Below are 17,449 nucleotides of genomic sequence, written 5' to 3' on the forward strand. Positions count from 1 at the left end.
GCTTTCCTCATTGAGTCACTGTACAAGTTGTTTTTTGGGAATCTGAAAGTGCGATCAATGAGGTCTTCATGCTCGATGTTTGTCTTCAGTTTTTCATCTTTTGATCTACTAACTTGCTGGGCAGAAGGACACTTTCTACCCTACAAAGACTCACACTCCAATTAATACAATTAACACTAGATGTAGAGAAATGTTTATCTGTTATAACGTACATCTACTGCTGAAGGTCTTAAAGCTGTTTCTTAATTCATTATGTCTAATGAGAAAATTCAACTTGTTTCCCTTTCACCATCATATGGATGGCTTATACCGTTAGAAAAATACTCTTCAGTGCTATTGTAGGGTTTACAGGAAACTTCTTCTGTGTTGTGGGATAAAAACCATTTTAAACACCGTTCTGAAAGAATGCTTCTTCCTGCTGCCACTGCCTGTAGGTTGCAGAAGAATGGCCTACACGCACTACAGTTCTGGTTTTACTCAAAAAAGAAACAAAAGAAACCTAAACAATAGGGTAAACGTTTATTTGGAGTTAGTTTTCTTGCAGATGATAATTAAGGCCCTTCAAGCAGAGTTCAGGAGCTCCTGTATGGCTGCCTGTTGATCTGCATTGAGCTGTGATATGCATTCTGTCCACAGTCCTCCAGATGTCTAGAAAACAAATGAGAAGTTGTCTTTATGCAGGCTGACAAGCTTCTAAGGCACATGCTAAACTTTCGTATGTTTACAAAGCTCAGCATTCACTGGGCTTATTCCTGTAATATATATGCTAAAGAGAACAGACTGAAATCTTCAGTTATATACAGTCCTACATAGGTTCAGCTACAGATGCTCCAAAATGCAGAGTCAAGCTCTTGTTAAATAGCAGCAAAGTAATTAATCTGAAACTCCCGGGAACCTCCTGTAACTAAGAGGGTCAAATGACAATTGTCACTTTTAGGTTAACCATAGCCAAAAACATTTGCTAAAGTTCAAAGATCAATGTTTAGACAAAACTGAATCATGCCTAAATGCAAGAGTATCTTCTGGACACTGGTGCACCAGTGACACGTTCAGGAAGGGAACACTGTGATTGCAGCATGACATGCTACATATACTGTGTGTCTACTTGCAAAACTCTGCTGCCAACACACAGCATTACTCTTTAATGAAAGGAATTCATCACTTCCCAGAGAGAACAACATGTATGCAGCATCTAGCTGGGTAAACATAAACCCACACTTTCCTGCCCTTCAGTGTACCTCATCTGTGTTACCACAGCCCTTGGCCGAGACATTAGCTTTTAAAGTCACCATCAGTAGGGTCTGGTTCTAATAGTACCAGAAAATGCTTAAAATTAAAAAAAGGTTGGGAAAAAGTATTTATTCACTTAACAATAGAAGCTGGAAGCAACTGGCATCCTGCTTTCTTTAAAAGGGCCATGATAGGAAAAAAAAATGGCAGGTGACTGGCTGTAGGTCTTTAGATTGGCTTTTGCAATTGCAGTATACTTGAAGTAAATTTTTTAAAAAATGTTTTAATTTATATTTGGTATATTTTATGTTCAGCTCTATTATAATGCCCTTTTCTCACACATTTTTAAAAAAAAGTATCATAAAAATGGATTCACATAATTTGAAAGAATTTGAAAACAGTCCTCAGGTTGAGTTTGGATTTGTGTTTTTAGTTTTAAATAATATTAGACATTTTAGACTCTCAGCGTATAGTGGAATATTGCAGAATGAAATGTGCTCTTCCAGCATTCCTCACACACATTTAAATTGATACTCTACACTGAAATATTTCTGCCCTGAGAATACCTAAGCATGAGGAAAAAGGTTTAATTCCAGCTATGACCATAATGTTGCTCATGTCAGATACTGGCAGTGGAAGAGCTTACTGAGACCATAAAAAACCCAAACAAACAGTCTTTCTCCTGGAATCTGGGAAGCAGCAAGCAGACTGTTAGCAACTACACAGCCTTTAAAGTTCCTACCATGGTATAAAACATTTATAGTGCTTTACTAAAGTCAGAGTACTATGTGTGGAGATAAGACTAGTAGCAGCATGCTACAATTGTATCTTTAAAAAACCATGACCTTTTAAGAGTTTTTTCCCCACAGTCTGAAGGTCAATAATTTAACCAATGCAGAAATTGTTTCCACATTAATGCTATCATTCCTGGCCAAAGCAAGACTTTGATATACACAACTAATCTATACATGTATGTGCCATTGTATTGTTAAAAACAAAATTAAACTAACATTGAGCATTTAAGGTAAAGCAAACAAATGCATCAGCATATCCTAAATATAGAGATCCACAGCCAGACTTTTAAGTATTAACAGCAAGGATTCGTATCTGCCAGCCAGAATCTAGAACAGCCACTCATACCATTTTCACTTTGAAACTTTGCTTGATTTCATTCTTTATATGCCTTTGGAGTTTTAACAGGTAATTTTCTAACAGACATAATGGATCTTGCAGGCCGATACACTCATCCAAGTGAATCCTTTCCAAAAATCAAATATTCCTAAAATTTTTGAACCTGGCTTTTGCCAAAGCACGCCAGGTAGAATGGACAGTAATTGAACAGCTGCTGCTCCAAATCCTCTACACATTTTTATAAGCTATGTCTTTGCCAGGCACACTACTTTCTATCATTAGATGCTGCACTGTCAAGTACGTCCACCTGGTAACATCTGGCCCCAGATCAGGTCTGACCTATGAGCACTGTCACAACACTATAGAGAGGCGCAGCTTAAATACTTGGACATCCCCAGTGCCCAGCACCATTAAGTACCCATTATGGCATAAGAGAAATAAACCTTGAGGCAGTTCCCCAAAGGTAGGGAAAACATTGAACAGCTACCTATATTTGCACTGCATTAAAGAGGGCAGTAGTAAAATTACTTGTGCTTTGCAACCATTCTCTAGCAAAGATCACAAGCCTCTGCTACATCAGTGAGCCACTACAGGGTGCCAGGGACTCTTACAGGAATCACATGTTGGATCAAATCCTGCAGTACAGTTCACTGATACAAAGACAGGCAGATTCCTCTCCAGATTATAATTTCTGGCTCAGAAAAAAACCCCAACATAAACAACTAATACTGGCTAGCATGTTACTCATTCAGCTGCATATATCTTAAAGCTTTTTTTTAAAAAAAAAAATTAATAAGCTTCTGAAGTTTATCAAAGGAGACAGACTTTATTCAAGTGCAAACGTTACCAAGTTTTATCATTAATGGTGCAAGGAATGTGCAAGGAATGCTCAAGGATCCCCAAGATCACTGGTTGAAGCATTATTCTCTAAGGAGACAAGCCTCTCAAAATTGGTTTAACAGTTTTGTTACTTCTGGAAGTAGATTCTAAATGTTCCCTTTATACCTAATCAAGCATTTATTTACCTGCACTTGGCGAACAACATTAGCCAACCGCTTGGTACATGGATCTTCATGTTTAATAGCTTCATGAATTTCACCATCCGCTATTATACAAAATATTCTGGGCAGGTTAGAGTTGTTGGGACCAAGGACAACTGGATTGTTGCTGTTACAATCAAAACACATAATACAAATAAATTAATGTTTAGCTAAAAAAATAAAAGTAATGCAAGAGTTTTACATGTAAGTTGAGTGATTTACATCTAAGTTTTACTCAGCTGAGTAAGTACGCATAGCTTTGTTGCCTGCTGACAGAATGTTCCCTCTCCAGTTAATATTTAACCAGCTGATTCTTCAATCAGCCTACACTTTATCAGGAAGAAGATCTGAACTTTACAGAACAGTTGAGTTCCATGCACATGCAACTGTAAACAGTGTGACAGAAATACCCTTACTAAAAGGGCTTATTCCTCTTGGAGGAGGTTGTGTTACCGGTGTCAGGAGCACCAGTGACTTAGCTCTCTGCCAGCACTCACCGACACAGCAAGTAAACAGTTCTGCTCCCTCTTTCCCAGCCAAGTGCTGGGGTAGGGGCGTATTGGCAACCAGTGAGCTGGGTGGAAAACATGATCTACTTCCAGCCCTGCCACCTACCACTGCTGGAATGCAGAGGCTGTGAATGTCGGACTGACAGAAAAATACATAGCAAGGCTGAGCCACCTGCACAGAGCTGGGTTCAAAAGTAAGCTAATGTAATTCCTGATTTCTATACACATGCGTGTATGCATATGTGTCAGTATTACTATGATGTCTCTACACAACCGCACCATTATCAGTCTAGGGACCTCAGTTGCCACCACCCATTTTAAGACCCTGCCTTAATAAAGCACCAAGAGATACAAGGTATTCACACAGTAGAGAAGACTGTAGAAAATCTAAATAATCTCCTTGCTGTTTTTCTACTAAGATATAATACAGTGTCAGCCAGAAGATAGCTACTACGCGTTTCAGAAGCTGACATTCTTCCACTCAATTATGAAGTTCAGCTTGCACCCACAATAGAATTATTATCTTTTTTCTGTCCATTAACCTATGGGAAGGAGCACAAATCTAATGAACAAGCTGTGGGACAAGATGCTTTCAATAATAACTGAAATAATTATTAAAAATTTATTAAGGGAGATAGCACCGTACCATGAATTTATTAGTATTGTTTCTCTACTTCATACTTTGTTTTGTTGATACTCAAGCTCTTGGAAAGCAAAAAGGTGCAAAGCTGCTTTAAAAGGTTATGAAAAGAAGACTGAAAGGGCATGTGTGCTGCTCTTAAGTAAAAAGACCTCATCAATTATTAATGCTGATATGTAAGCAGAGGATCAAAAATTTTCCTGAAATTTTCTGTAGAAGTTCCCAGCTGATCCTTTCCCATCATATATATCTAAAGCAGCCAGAAATTGTTTCAAGGCATTAGTTAGGATGAGAACACTCACTGTTTAAGAAAACAGCAATAACATCATGGAAGGCTCAGTTCTGACATTCCAAATTATCTTCTCTAAAGCAAATACAGATTAACCCGTCAGTTTCTCAGTTTTGGAAAATGAATGCAAGGAAAGAACCTGCAAACAGGTTTACTTTGTGCATTAATGTCAAGATTTTGTCTTACCTCTCAATTAAGTCACATAGATAATTGAAAGTATGAACAGCTTCTTCTTTATCTTCATGAAGTGGAAGCCATGATAACCAGTGTGGCAGGACTTCTTCAACATTTACACAGTCAGGCTTGAACTTCATTATTTTTCCTACAGCTGAAATGCAGTTCTCTGTTGCATTGACATTCTCTTTGGTTTTGGCATCTGGTGACTGAATGACTCTCACCAGCAGTGGAAGTGCCTCTAATTGGTAAACAACGCAAGAATAAAGTTTAATGCACAATCAAGTTATATTTCATTAACATCACAAATTCTACGTGGGACTACTGCATGTATTAAAAATGGGATTTTTTTTTTGTGGCTCAAGCACCAAAATCCAGTCATCCCAATGTCCCCCTGCTTCTAGGTTCTTCTCTGCTCAATAGTCATCATATGAAAAACAAACAGATAAATAACGCTATGCAAGGAAACATGAGAAAACAGCTACTGCAAATGTCTGGATTTGCTTAAGTTCAGAAGGAAAAAAAAACACCTTCCTTTGTCTTTCAATTGTAGTTATGCAATCTACAATATACAAAACATTGTAATGTATAGTAAAAACATAGATAACAAGCATTACCTTTTTAATCTAACAGGTTCTATAAACATGAGATGAAGAAAAGCACTGATACAGTGACATTCACATTAACTTGGACTGTAGTGCATGTCTACAGTGTATGTCTGCTGTACATCATCTATTGCTTCTGCACACATATAGATATATACACATACACATCTCCCACCGCTCATAGGAGTAATATCATCTGGTGAATCCATCTGGCATGGATTAAGATCATAAAAATCAAACATCAAGGAAAAATGCCAATTTTCTTGCTATGTTAATAGCAATTTATTTTTTTTTTTAAGTCACATGGATAATGACATGCACATTTCTAAATGAACATTAATGTCACATTTTTAGTTACTAGTGTCCATGCAGATTTCAGAGCATTCTACATGCATGCAGGAACAATTGTCCTTGTGTTGTTCTGCTAAAAACAGAATGCTAAAGCTGTGAAATTCTGTATCAGCACAGGAAACAGGTTGTGGAGTTGTGCAGAATGCACACTTCAGAATAACTCCAATTACTAAGCAAGAGCGAGATCTCACACTACTTCATTCTGATGAGTAAGTAGCAGCTTTGCAGTTAAGGAATACACAATGACACTTGCTACATTAACTTCACTGAATTAGATTTTTGAAGAATTTAGCAGCTATGGAAGAATATGATTAACCCTAAGCTAGACAAGGATACTTTTATGGGGCTGATAAACACTGGTCATCAGACCCATTAGCTTGTGTATTGAATGCAGGATAACAATGCCAGACTTTTCCGCAAAGCAGAATTTGTTTCATGGAAGTCTACAGTGTCCAGGCAAACTGAGTCTGCATCTTATACCTCAGGTTCTCATGACTGCTGAAGATAAATCTCATCCATGTTTCCTCATACTCCTTAATACTAACAGATGACTCTGTAGGTATGTGTGTCCTTGTAGCCATAAGATTAGGAGGGCCTCAAAATGGATCAGCATAGTCTCCTCCCTACAGTTTAGCAGACAGGTTTTCTTCTTGTCTAGAAAACAGATCTATTCTCACATAGATGTTGTGGCAGAGAATCCCTAAAAAAGCCTCTTTTGACTATAAAAGACCATATTCTATAATAACAATAATAGGGTTTTTTTCCAAGGACTGACTGCTCTGACATGCTGCACCACCAAAAGTTGAGGTCATGGATGTAATTTAGGAAGAAACACATGCAGTTCATTAATACAGTGCACACAGAGCATAGCTGATTATATTCTTACACCAACATAAAAAACAGAGGTAAAGTTTGCAGTCACATAAACTGTAAGCCCACTTAGAAAATTACTTGATTTGCTGTAGTTTTTCCTTCAATCTTTATTCTTTACTAATTCTATTTTTAATTATTTTTCTCATCATAATGTAGCTCTTGTGCCATTTACAAGTTCTCCCTGTATTCCTGTATTTTTTCAATGACTGCCAAAACCACTCACATTAATACATCTGCTTTTTCTTAATAGTCTTGAGTCTTTACATACTGCTCCAAACTTGCACTAGAACAATAAGCCAGTGCTATATATTAATCTGCAAAGAAACTAAATTACAAATAAAAGCAACATGATGTTTTCAGAGAAGGTAGTAAAACCTATGGGGCAGAAAAGCTTCTCATGACATATTTACTTTGTTTGTAATCACAACACATTTTCATCTATTAAAACACAAAGTTTTTTTATTTACATACAAAAGTACTTAGAATACTGCCTGCTAATAAGCTGTATGCTGTAAAGTAAAAAAGTAATTTTATCTAAACATCCAACTAAAGGAGAAGCCAAGTGTCTGGATTTAATCAAGGACTATCTGTCTAAACACAAAGAAAGGGATGAAAGTTGTTACAAATTTTAAGTGGGTCAAGATATCAAGTCTAATGAATCAAAAATAAAATTAAGACTTCAACAGATGCTAAAAACCCCCAAAACTCCAAAATCAAAACTGTCTTGACAGTCTCCTCTCCTCTAGTCTTGGGACAAGACATAAAACACCTTATGAAATAGTTCGCAAAAAAAAAATCTTTAAGAAAGTATTTTTCTAGACAAATTAGAATTTTAGTGCTCAGTGTTCCACTGCAAGGTTTATCCCATGCTTTTTCTTTTTTTTTTTTTTAAAAAGACACCTCATCTCAACTGTCACTATGCGACAGTCACATTTACATTAACAGTGAAAATTACCTCTATTGATGTAAGACTTGTGTTAAAGCCCTAATTTAACCTTATCACATGGTTCTTAGTTTCTTACATCATTTAATTCAGCTTTCATTTAAGATTCATGTAAAATACATATTTGAAACAGATGACTAAATATTTTCTTAAAAAAGAAAAAAAAAAAAATCACCTCCCATAAGGGCTGCTATTTAGTATGCAAAATTAACTTTGTTGACTGGCAAGAAGAGTGCCAGCAGACAATTTCTTTAAATTCAAGACACATTTGAAGTTTTAAAGAAACTCAAGGCATTCAGAAAGCAAGTGGATGAAGTGTTTCTGATAGGCATTATCATACTCATTTCGTTTCTTAGTCACAGAAATCAGGCTCCTTCTTTTTATGTAACAGAAAAGCAGAAAGCCACATTAGTTGTATTCTAGGCTACTCCTCAATCCAAGTTACTTGTATAATTTTTCCAGATATCCAGAGGGTTTTGCATTAATAAAATGCAACCACATTAGTATTAGTAAAAAGCAACTGAGACAGGTGTGTACCAGAAAACTATTTTTTACAAAATGAACATTTGCATGTCAGATCATATTTTTTAAAAAAAGACATAAGTTTGCTAAGCAGTAGGTGCTGCAACAGAAATGATACTAAGCAAAACATCATTAAAAGCCCAAGGAATTCAGGTACTTTATTAATCATCACGAGTCTGCCCCACAGGTTATACTGGCAATCTATTTCACTGCCAAAGGGAAGAAACATCACTAACCAAAAGGTGAGCAATTTTAACATTTTTTTCCCCTCAGAATCACACAAATAGTTTTATCAGATGCACGTACGTACCTGTGCAAAAAGGGCGATAGCTGTCCCCACCAAATTGTGCCATAACTCCAACACCATAGGCAGCTGCTTGCCTAACCTCTGGGCTGTTGTCACATATTGACTGTAGCATTGGCCTCAGGAAGTATTCAGCATACTTGAACGAGGATGGGCTGCAGTGTTCCACAATATCATCAAAAATGCATAGTCCCCACTGCCTGTCTGGCCATGGCCTATGTGGACACTGCATCAAAACAGGTAACATTTAAGCCACCTTAAAATTGTAAGGTTTTGTACAGTCAGTGATTATACCAACAGAACAATCATAGCAACAGAGGTCTAGTGTTTCTGTTAAAATCTTCCTAGCTTAAATTTCAACCTACAAATATATAGTTTTCTGTAGTGATAACTTGCAGCAATACCATAAACAAAACAAAATCCAGATGATTATCTCAGCTAATTAAAATAATAATGATTTTATCCTTAAAATCCTTTACCTCTATTTCACACTGTTACCTATTTCAATCTCAATTTTCCTCACTAGTCTGCAGCACTTTTTCAGCCCTCTTCTTGAAATCCATTTTAGAGATCACTGGAGAATCGCAGGCAAATTAAATTTCTCAAAATACTCGTGTGTCTCAATGATCCTGGGTCTTGCAACACAGAAATCATAAGTAGCACAGCAGTGCAACTGTTCAAAAAGCAGACTATCAACTTCATACTTGATGCAGGATAAACCTTCAGCTGCCTCTATTTTGTAAAACATTGGCTCTACAATGGGATGGCATGTACAGTGGATGGCTCTACATTCTACCTACCAAGACCTCCAAGATTCCAGCATGGAAGACCCATTAACACATCAGAAAAAAAACATAATAAAAATCAAATTAAAAGAAAGCAAGGTACTTACAATTAGGTTGACAATTAGTGGAAGAAGCCTTTCAAACCATGGCAGTACCTTCTCCTTATAACTGCTGAATATCGAGTGCAAAATGTCCGATACTTTAGTCAAAATATAAACGTCACTGTCATCCTGATAGGAAAAGGAGACAAATCACATTAAGACTAATGATCTTTAAAATAGTGGAAGTCACATGAAATGCTAAGGCCTCTAAAGTAATGGAATAAAGTCTTTGTAAAACCAATCTTTTTAAGTCCACTATTTTTCAACTCTTGGTCTAATCACAGAATGATAGAATCAGAGAATGATTTGGGTTGGAAGGGACCTTGAAAGATCACGTAGTTCCAACTCCCCTGCCACAGGCAGAGACACCTTTCACTGGATCAGGCTGATCCAAGCTCCGTCCAACCTGGCCTTGAACACTGCCAGGGAGGGGGCAGCCACAGCTTCTCTGGGAAACCTCTTCCAAGTGTCTCACCACCCTCAGCATAAAAAAATTCTTATTGATGTTCAATCTAAACCTCCCGTCTTTTAGTAAAAACTGTCGCCCCATGTCCTGTCACTACGGGCCCTGGTAAAAAAATCTCTCTCCCTCTTTCATGTAAGCCCTCTATATATTGAAAGGCCACAGTAAGGTCTCCCCAGAGCCTTCTCTTCTCCAGGCTGAACAACCCTAACTCGCTCAGCCTTTCCTTGTAGGAGAGGTGTTCCTTCCCTCTGATAATTTCTGTGGCTGTCCTCTGGACCCAATCCAACATGTCTGTGTCTTTCTTGTACTGTGGACCCCAGAACTGCATGTTCAGTGGGGTCCCACCAGAGTAGAGAGGGAAAAATCACCTCCCTTGAACTGCTGGACATCTTTTTATGCAGCCCAGGACACAATTGGTTTCCTGGACTGTGAGCACACATTGCTGGCTCATGTCCAGCTTTTCATCCACCAGTACCCCCAAGTCCTTCTCCACAGGGCTGCTCTAAATCCATTCACTCCCTAGTCTGTACTGATATTGGAGAATGTCCTGACCCATGTGCAAGACCTTGCACTTGGCCTTGTTGAACTTCATGAGGTTTGCCCAGGCCCACCTCTCAAGCCTGTCCACGTCCCTCTGGATGGCACATCTCTTTCCTTGAGTACATCAACTGCACCCTTCAGCTTGGTGTCATTTGCAAACTTGCTGAGGGTGCACTAGCTACCTATGTTGTTAACAAAGGTACTGAACAGTACTGGTTCCCAACAGAACCCCAAGGGACACTCCTTGTTACTGATCTCCATTTTTATGTTGAGCCACTGAATGCAACACTTTGGACATGGCCATCCAGCCAATTCTTTATCCACCAAACAGTCCACCCATCAAATCCATACCTCTCCAATTTAGTGACAAAGCTGTTGTGTGGAACTGTGTCAAAGACCTTACAGAAGTCAAGATAGATGACATCAGTTGCTCTTCCTTAATCCACCAAAGCAGCCACTCCCATCACAGAAGCCACCAAATTAGTCAGGCATGATTTGCCCTCTGTGAAGACACATCAGCTGCCTCTAATCAGCCTCCTGTCTTCCACATGCCTTGACACAGCCTCCAGGAAAATCTGTTCCATGATCTTACAAGGCACAGAGTGAGACTGACTGGTTGGTAGTTTCCAGAGTCCTCCTTTTTACCCTTCTTAAAAAATGTAAGTCAACTGCTAGTACTCAGTTGCCTAGGCCTTGAAGTTTGTTTCACGGAAAGAAAAATTTATCAAGACAAACAGCCTTGTGCAAATTTACTGCTTCAATGGATTCCCTTTACAAAATCAGAGAATCAGCTAGGTTGGAAAGGACCTTGAAGATCATCCAGTCCAACCGTTAACCTAGCACTGACAGTTCCCAACTACACCAGATCCCTCAGTGCTATGTCAACCCGACTCTTAAACACCTCCAGGGATGGGGACTCCACCACCTCCTGGGCAGCTTTCTGTACCTTACAGATACTGTAACAAGCTTTTATTGAAATGTAAATGCCTTTGTGACAGAAGATTGTGGCAAAAATATACAGAGTATCAATTCTCTCCTCTCATTGCTTAACTTCATTTTTCACCTTGTCCAATTAATGCATCAAACTGGAGAAGTAAAAATCCTTAGCTCAGATCCAGCTACCAATTCATGTTGTATCTGAAAGGAATAATAATTCCCTGGATACACTTGTGTTGGGAAAACCCTTTAACTTTGTTTTAAAGCAGGTTCTGTTGTACTGAGGATGGTTTCTTTAATCAATTTATACTTTAAGAGGCAGGAAAAACAGAATACAGCTAGCTTCTCGTCCCTAGTGAGAAACTAGAAAGTATTTCTCATGCAGCAGACAGCTTCCCACAACTGGATATTTAAGCCTTCCCTGGTTAGACAACTTCTGCATTTTTAAGGAATAATTCAGCCAATAACTCCAGAAAACATGCACAAATGAAAACAGAGGCAAAGAACTGCTGCAACACAACACAAGGTCCACCTCACTTGGTATTGACTGTTTACTAATAGCTGGTACCAGATGTTCACAGGGAGAGCATAACACTTGCTTAGTGTATGCCTTCTACCCTCTATCAAATCAACAGTTACTGCCTAAGCTAGGGCTGTATCTAGATACCTTACCCAAAGTATTGTTTGAATATATCTTTCGTGACTTCTGTACTCCCTTCTATTTCTGCTGCCTTGAGGTAAGGGCTACATAAACATATTTGGGACCAAAGATGCATATCCAAATGCCACTCATTACTGTATGTTAATTCTGTCCATATGGCAAGTGACATTCTGGTCCCACTCCTACTTTCACAGGGTGATGCAGATAAAAGTCTTACTTGCAGTCTAAAAAAAAAAATCAGCAAGGTCAAATATAAATTAAAACACTTTTTAAAATGCCTTGCAACTCTGCAGAGTATGGATTCAGCTTTTCTGAAACTGCTGTTTGCTAGCATTTTCTCTCATTATCAGTACAGAGTGACACATAAGAAAAAAAAGATAACAAACCACCTATCTCACTGTCTGCAAGAATGAACATTAAACATTGCAAGTAAGAAAGGGAGAAAAATCAGGAAAGGCTCTTGGCTCAGAAATTTGAGTTTTACTATTTTTTGATCCCAAGCAGGATGTAGGAACCAGAAACATATCCTTTTGAATGCTGGCCTAACGTTCCCAAAGGAGAGGGGCTCAAGAATTGCACTGTTGTTTAAGAAAATATTTACATATGAGTGCATGATCTGTTAAGATACATTCTGGAGTCGGCATACAGGTGAAACTCATATGAACAAGCTTCACAATTCAACTCGTAAGCTTCACACATTGTGTGGCAAAAAAATTTCCTAGTTCTTAAATTTACTGAGTATCCTTTATGCCTCATGTTATAAGCAGCAATGGTTTATTATTTTTTATTACTCTCTCCATACCAATGATGATTTAATAGAACTATCATTTCTCTTCTACAGTCACCTCTCCTTCAAACTAAAAACTCAGTTCATTATCTTAGCAGCTGAAGTCACTCTGGTATTCTCTCACACAAACACAATAGCTTGCAAACACATTATGCCAGCTATTCATTCTGCTGTCCTCCTTTGATACTTTTAGGTCTATTCTTTTTGAGACAGGCTCCTGACCTCACATGTCAGAGAATCTAGGTATCAGAGGTATGCTCAAGGTTAAGAGCCGTCTAGGTCATAAGGTGCAAAGCAACAGCAAATCAGCAGGGCTAGGCTTTAGATTACCACTGATACAGCACTTGACAGCAGACTATTTAAAGTCATCTAAGAATCATTTGAGAGGATGAAGAAAATGAAGAGCTATATCCAGAACTTACTCCTTCAGTATACTGGACAAGAAAACCTTTTGTATTTTCCTAATTCACACATGTAGGTGTGACCCATTTCTTAGTGGAAGTTTTGAAGGAATATGGTAACAGAACATTCTTCCAGGAAGAAATCATTCTGAGGATGCACTATGCTTTAATTGAGTAGCATAGCATATCTGCGTAATGTATTTCCATCCTGGTGCTTTATGAGTGGAAAAATTCCCCAAATCAACTTACTTCATCTTGTAATGACTCTTCAACTTGTTCATCATAGTCTTCATCTTGTCTTTTCACTAAATTAAAAAATAAATATTAAACCATTACATTTCTACAAGTGTATTTTCCCTGTGAAACGAAAAAAAACCCATGCAGAAACAAATTTAGAAAATAGGAAATAGTAGCTGAAGAAGCAACAGGAATTTTTTGTCTTTAAGAAGCTTCAAAGAGCTTTCACAGAAAAACAAGTAGTATAATGAGACAGCTCAATTTAAGAATGTGTAAAAGTGCGTGAAATAGAAATAAATGCACCAGCTTGCGCATGAGGACAAAAGTGCACAGAAATAAGAAACTACCATTGCTTTAAGGAAACTGTAAAGACTTCAGATGAAAAAAAACCCACAGAAATGACACCACAGACATGTGCACTGTAAAGCAAATCTGTCCATCAACTTTGATTAAACGACAGTCTTTCTGCAAGTGATGCCATCTTAATCCTCCCAAAGCTTACAAATATAACCCATGGATTCTGTTGTTTCAAATCCCAGTTACCTTATACAAATATGTAAATCAAAGAAATCTGAATGAAACTTCTTTTGTGTCTTCAGAAATTATTAGGAATTCTGCTTTAAAGAACAGCCATTATCATAATGTTATCATTAACAGGAATTTGTGTTAACTTACCCTGTCTTAATTCTTGATTTTTAAAGTGCTCTTCTAGTTTTCCTTTCAATATTCCTCCAAGTTCTTCAAAGTGTTCATTGTTAAGGCATCCATCTCCCATTACCTCAATGCACTAGTGAAATAAAATGATCAGTTTTTCAGCTTTAAGTTACATGAGCAGTCTCAATGAAATCTAAGCACACAGAGAATATTAATATATGCTCTGCTTTACATGATCACTAGCAGAAGTAATACTAATAGAACATTCATAATGTAATCAATGCTCAAATTACACAAGTAAGGCATAGCACCACTGTATATTTCATGCACATAACTTTGGTGGTTTGCAGCTAAAATGAACAAATCTGGCAATTGTTTTAGGTTAATACTTTGGTATTTCGGTTCTTGCAAAAAAGTAAAACTTAAGTTTTTCAATCAGCTCTAACAACATTTAGTCAAGCCAAAATTCAGGAAGCCTTGCATTTCTTCCAGTCATTTAAATGAACATCAAACACACATCCTTTCCTACCATAAAAAGCTACAAACAGCAACACCACAAGATTTGTAAGGAAGAAAGTTACCTTTGCAAAAGAATGCATTATTTCTGAAAGAACGTCTGAATCTGGTTCTGTCCCAATGGCTTTGATGAGGGCATCACACATGAAATGCCACATCTGTGTGAGGTACTCTGGCCCACGAACTCTAGCACATTCAAGAAGGAGGGGCATTGACTCTGCTGCTGCCACTCGAACACGTTTCATTGTTAAGGAAATAAAATGATTGAGGCCAACATAAAGTGCTTAGAATTTAGAGCACCTACCACCATAATGAAGTTACTAGTTGTCTACCTGAAATCTACTTTTTTTTAATTACAGTTCAGTGCATTTGATTTCTTAATTAGATACAGATTAAGATCATAGGAAAATTAAACTGTTTGCTATTTAAAAGTTGTTTCAAGCCTGTTTCAGGCCATGACAGAACAGCTATACAAGTTCTCCTTCACTTTGCTGTCACAAACATCACTTTTTCTTCTGTTTGCTTTTAACATTATAGACATGCTTATTTAAAAAGAAACTAGGAGGAAAAAGTAGGATACATTGCCTAAAATAGCGTGTGAAACAACGTTCTCAGAAACAATTTCTACTATAAAGCAACAGAATATTTTAACACTAACACTTTCAATTCATTTAGGAAAACAGTAAGCACAACTCTGATTCTTCCAAACTAAGTTTCCGTTTTCACAATAGAATTCGTTAATAGGATATCATCATGGAAATAGAACTTCAACAAGGGAACCATCAGCTTTACAACTTGTTCTGTGTACTCCACAAATCCTTCTTTTAGCTCTTTTGCATAGCAAACCTGAAACACAAAGCATGGAAATACCACCTTTAAGGGAAAATACTGTGACTAATATTTTTCATGTAGTGATAAGAAAGAATGTTAAAAGTTCAAGGTTTTAAAGTTTATTTTACAAAACGTGCAATAATCTATTTACCTACGTACTCCATTATAGTATTTTAAGAAACTGATAGCATGAGCTCTTACTCTTAGTACATGCATGTATTTTTCAAACCAAATTCAGAAACATCAATATTTGCAAAAAGGAACTACTCTAACATCACATATTCCTTAAAAGTTTTGCTAACAAAGGAAAACTATCTGTTCATCTTAAAAATTGAAGCTCCAAACTGAAGAAACTGTTTTTTAATCAAGAAGCCATATGCAATGAAGCATCTGAAATCCAAACTTAACACTATCACCCTAAGAAAAACATAACTATTTCATTTGATACTATAAAGAATATTTTCGTTACAGATTTTGGCTTCAGATGATTGTCCAGCAATACACAGATCACCAAAACTCTCTTATTACTCACCAGCATCTGGCATGCCGTTGCTTTTTCTTCAAGGCCTGCAGTTTTAATTCCAAAACTTTGCTGATCTCCTAGATTTACAAATTCCCAACCATCATCATCACTCATATTCTCCATATCTTGTGCTGTTATACAGAGGGGGGGAAAAAAAATAAATCTGAAAGTGCTACAAAATCATTTATTCCAGTACTCTTCCAAGCAAAACATCTTAAACCTACTGTCTAAAAGAGCTACTTCAGGTTTAATGGATGCAGTCTTCATTAGAGGTCCCATGACAACAGGAAGGTACTGCTGAAATTCCTTTCCAAGAATTTTACACATTCTGGCCCATGCTGAGATCATGTAAGAAATCTACAAAAGAGAACAGAGTCAGAATTTTCATGTCCCACATTTTATTTTAATGCTTACTTAAAAGAAAAACATAAAGGAAGAATGTTACACAATAGGACTTTTTTAAAGAATTTGTCAGCAGTGCATAAAACTTATTTCAAAGAGCAGAACTCATCCAATATGCAATCCATATAAAAATGCATCTTCAAAAGATCTGTCCCAAGTCTTTATTGGAACAACGTATTGACACTACCTCTGATCAAAGTTGCTATACATGTAAAAATGTGACAGTGTAAAATGTACTTATAATGCAATCACAACTGTATTGAAAAGTAAATTCCTTTCTGAAATGAATAATTCCCTGAATTTAAATTATACTATTGAGCCACGTTCCTGAAAACAGCAAACAGAGCAAAAAAAAGTGCAGTACAGTGTTTTCAGAGGAGTATTTGTTTTCAGCTGCACAAGTCAAAATATCTCTCCACTCATTAGAACAGCTGTCTAACAAGTCTTGTTGAACTATTTATAAGAAGGTGACAGCAAGGGAATAGGTCATACAATGCCAAACAAAGTAGTTACTAATAGACATGGAATGATTACCCACATGCTGAAATTTCTTCAGCAAATATAGGTCATGAAAGTCTCATTTCCTAATCATACTTCTGTGGAACATTCTAAGGCCATCTTAGGGCAATCAATCTCAACATCTGTAAGACATGCTGAACAATTAATCTGAAGGTGTAATTACACGGGGCGGGGGCACAGAAACGTTACATGTACAAAGAACATGTTTAACACTAATCAATGAGCTATGCACAATTTTAACATACCTGTGGATCATCATCTTCTAGATCACTGAAGTCTGTTTGTGTCTTCAACAACAGCTGCATTACATCTGATGCATCCTGCATAAACTAGATATAGGAAACAACGATGTTTTTAAATGCAAGGGTACTTTTCAGAGATTTAAATGCTCACTTAAATTGTTTGGAGTCCAACATATTATCAAGACATAAGCTAAAGCTGGAAACAGACTGAAATGAGGATAGAAGTGAAAACGTAAG

The 17,449-nt window shown here is 37.2% G+C and overlaps 1 protein-coding gene across 1 annotated transcript in view; it reads right to left on the reverse strand.

Annotated features, from left to right (window-relative positions):
* Nucleotides 1–500: 500 nt before the first annotated feature.
* Nucleotides 501–17,449, reverse strand: part of IPO5 (importin 5) — a 44,961-nt gene continuing 28,012 nt past the window's right edge. The window contains exons 15-26 of the mRNA XM_074911303.1: nt 17,216–17,299; nt 16,274–16,406; nt 16,059–16,180; nt 15,445–15,541; nt 14,761–14,933; nt 14,201–14,312; nt 13,538–13,593; nt 9,504–9,626; nt 8,618–8,837; nt 5,026–5,254; nt 3,387–3,528; nt 501–648 (exon numbers count right to left, since the gene is read on the reverse strand). Coding sequence (XP_074767404.1) covers nt 562–648; nt 3,387–3,528; nt 5,026–5,254; nt 8,618–8,837; nt 9,504–9,626; nt 13,538–13,593; nt 14,201–14,312; nt 14,761–14,933; nt 15,445–15,541; nt 16,059–16,180; nt 16,274–16,406; nt 17,216–17,299 — 1,578 coding nt within the window. The 3' untranslated portion in view covers nt 501–561. The remainder of the gene's footprint in view (nt 649–3,386; nt 3,529–5,025; nt 5,255–8,617; nt 8,838–9,503; nt 9,627–13,537; nt 13,594–14,200; nt 14,313–14,760; nt 14,934–15,444; nt 15,542–16,058; nt 16,181–16,273; nt 16,407–17,215; nt 17,300–17,449) is intronic.

This window comes from Athene noctua, chromosome 1 (genome assembly GCF_965140245.1).
Source record: "Athene noctua chromosome 1, bAthNoc1.hap1.1, whole genome shotgun sequence".
Classification (NCBI taxonomy): domain Eukaryota; kingdom Metazoa; phylum Chordata; class Aves; order Strigiformes; family Strigidae; genus Athene; species Athene noctua.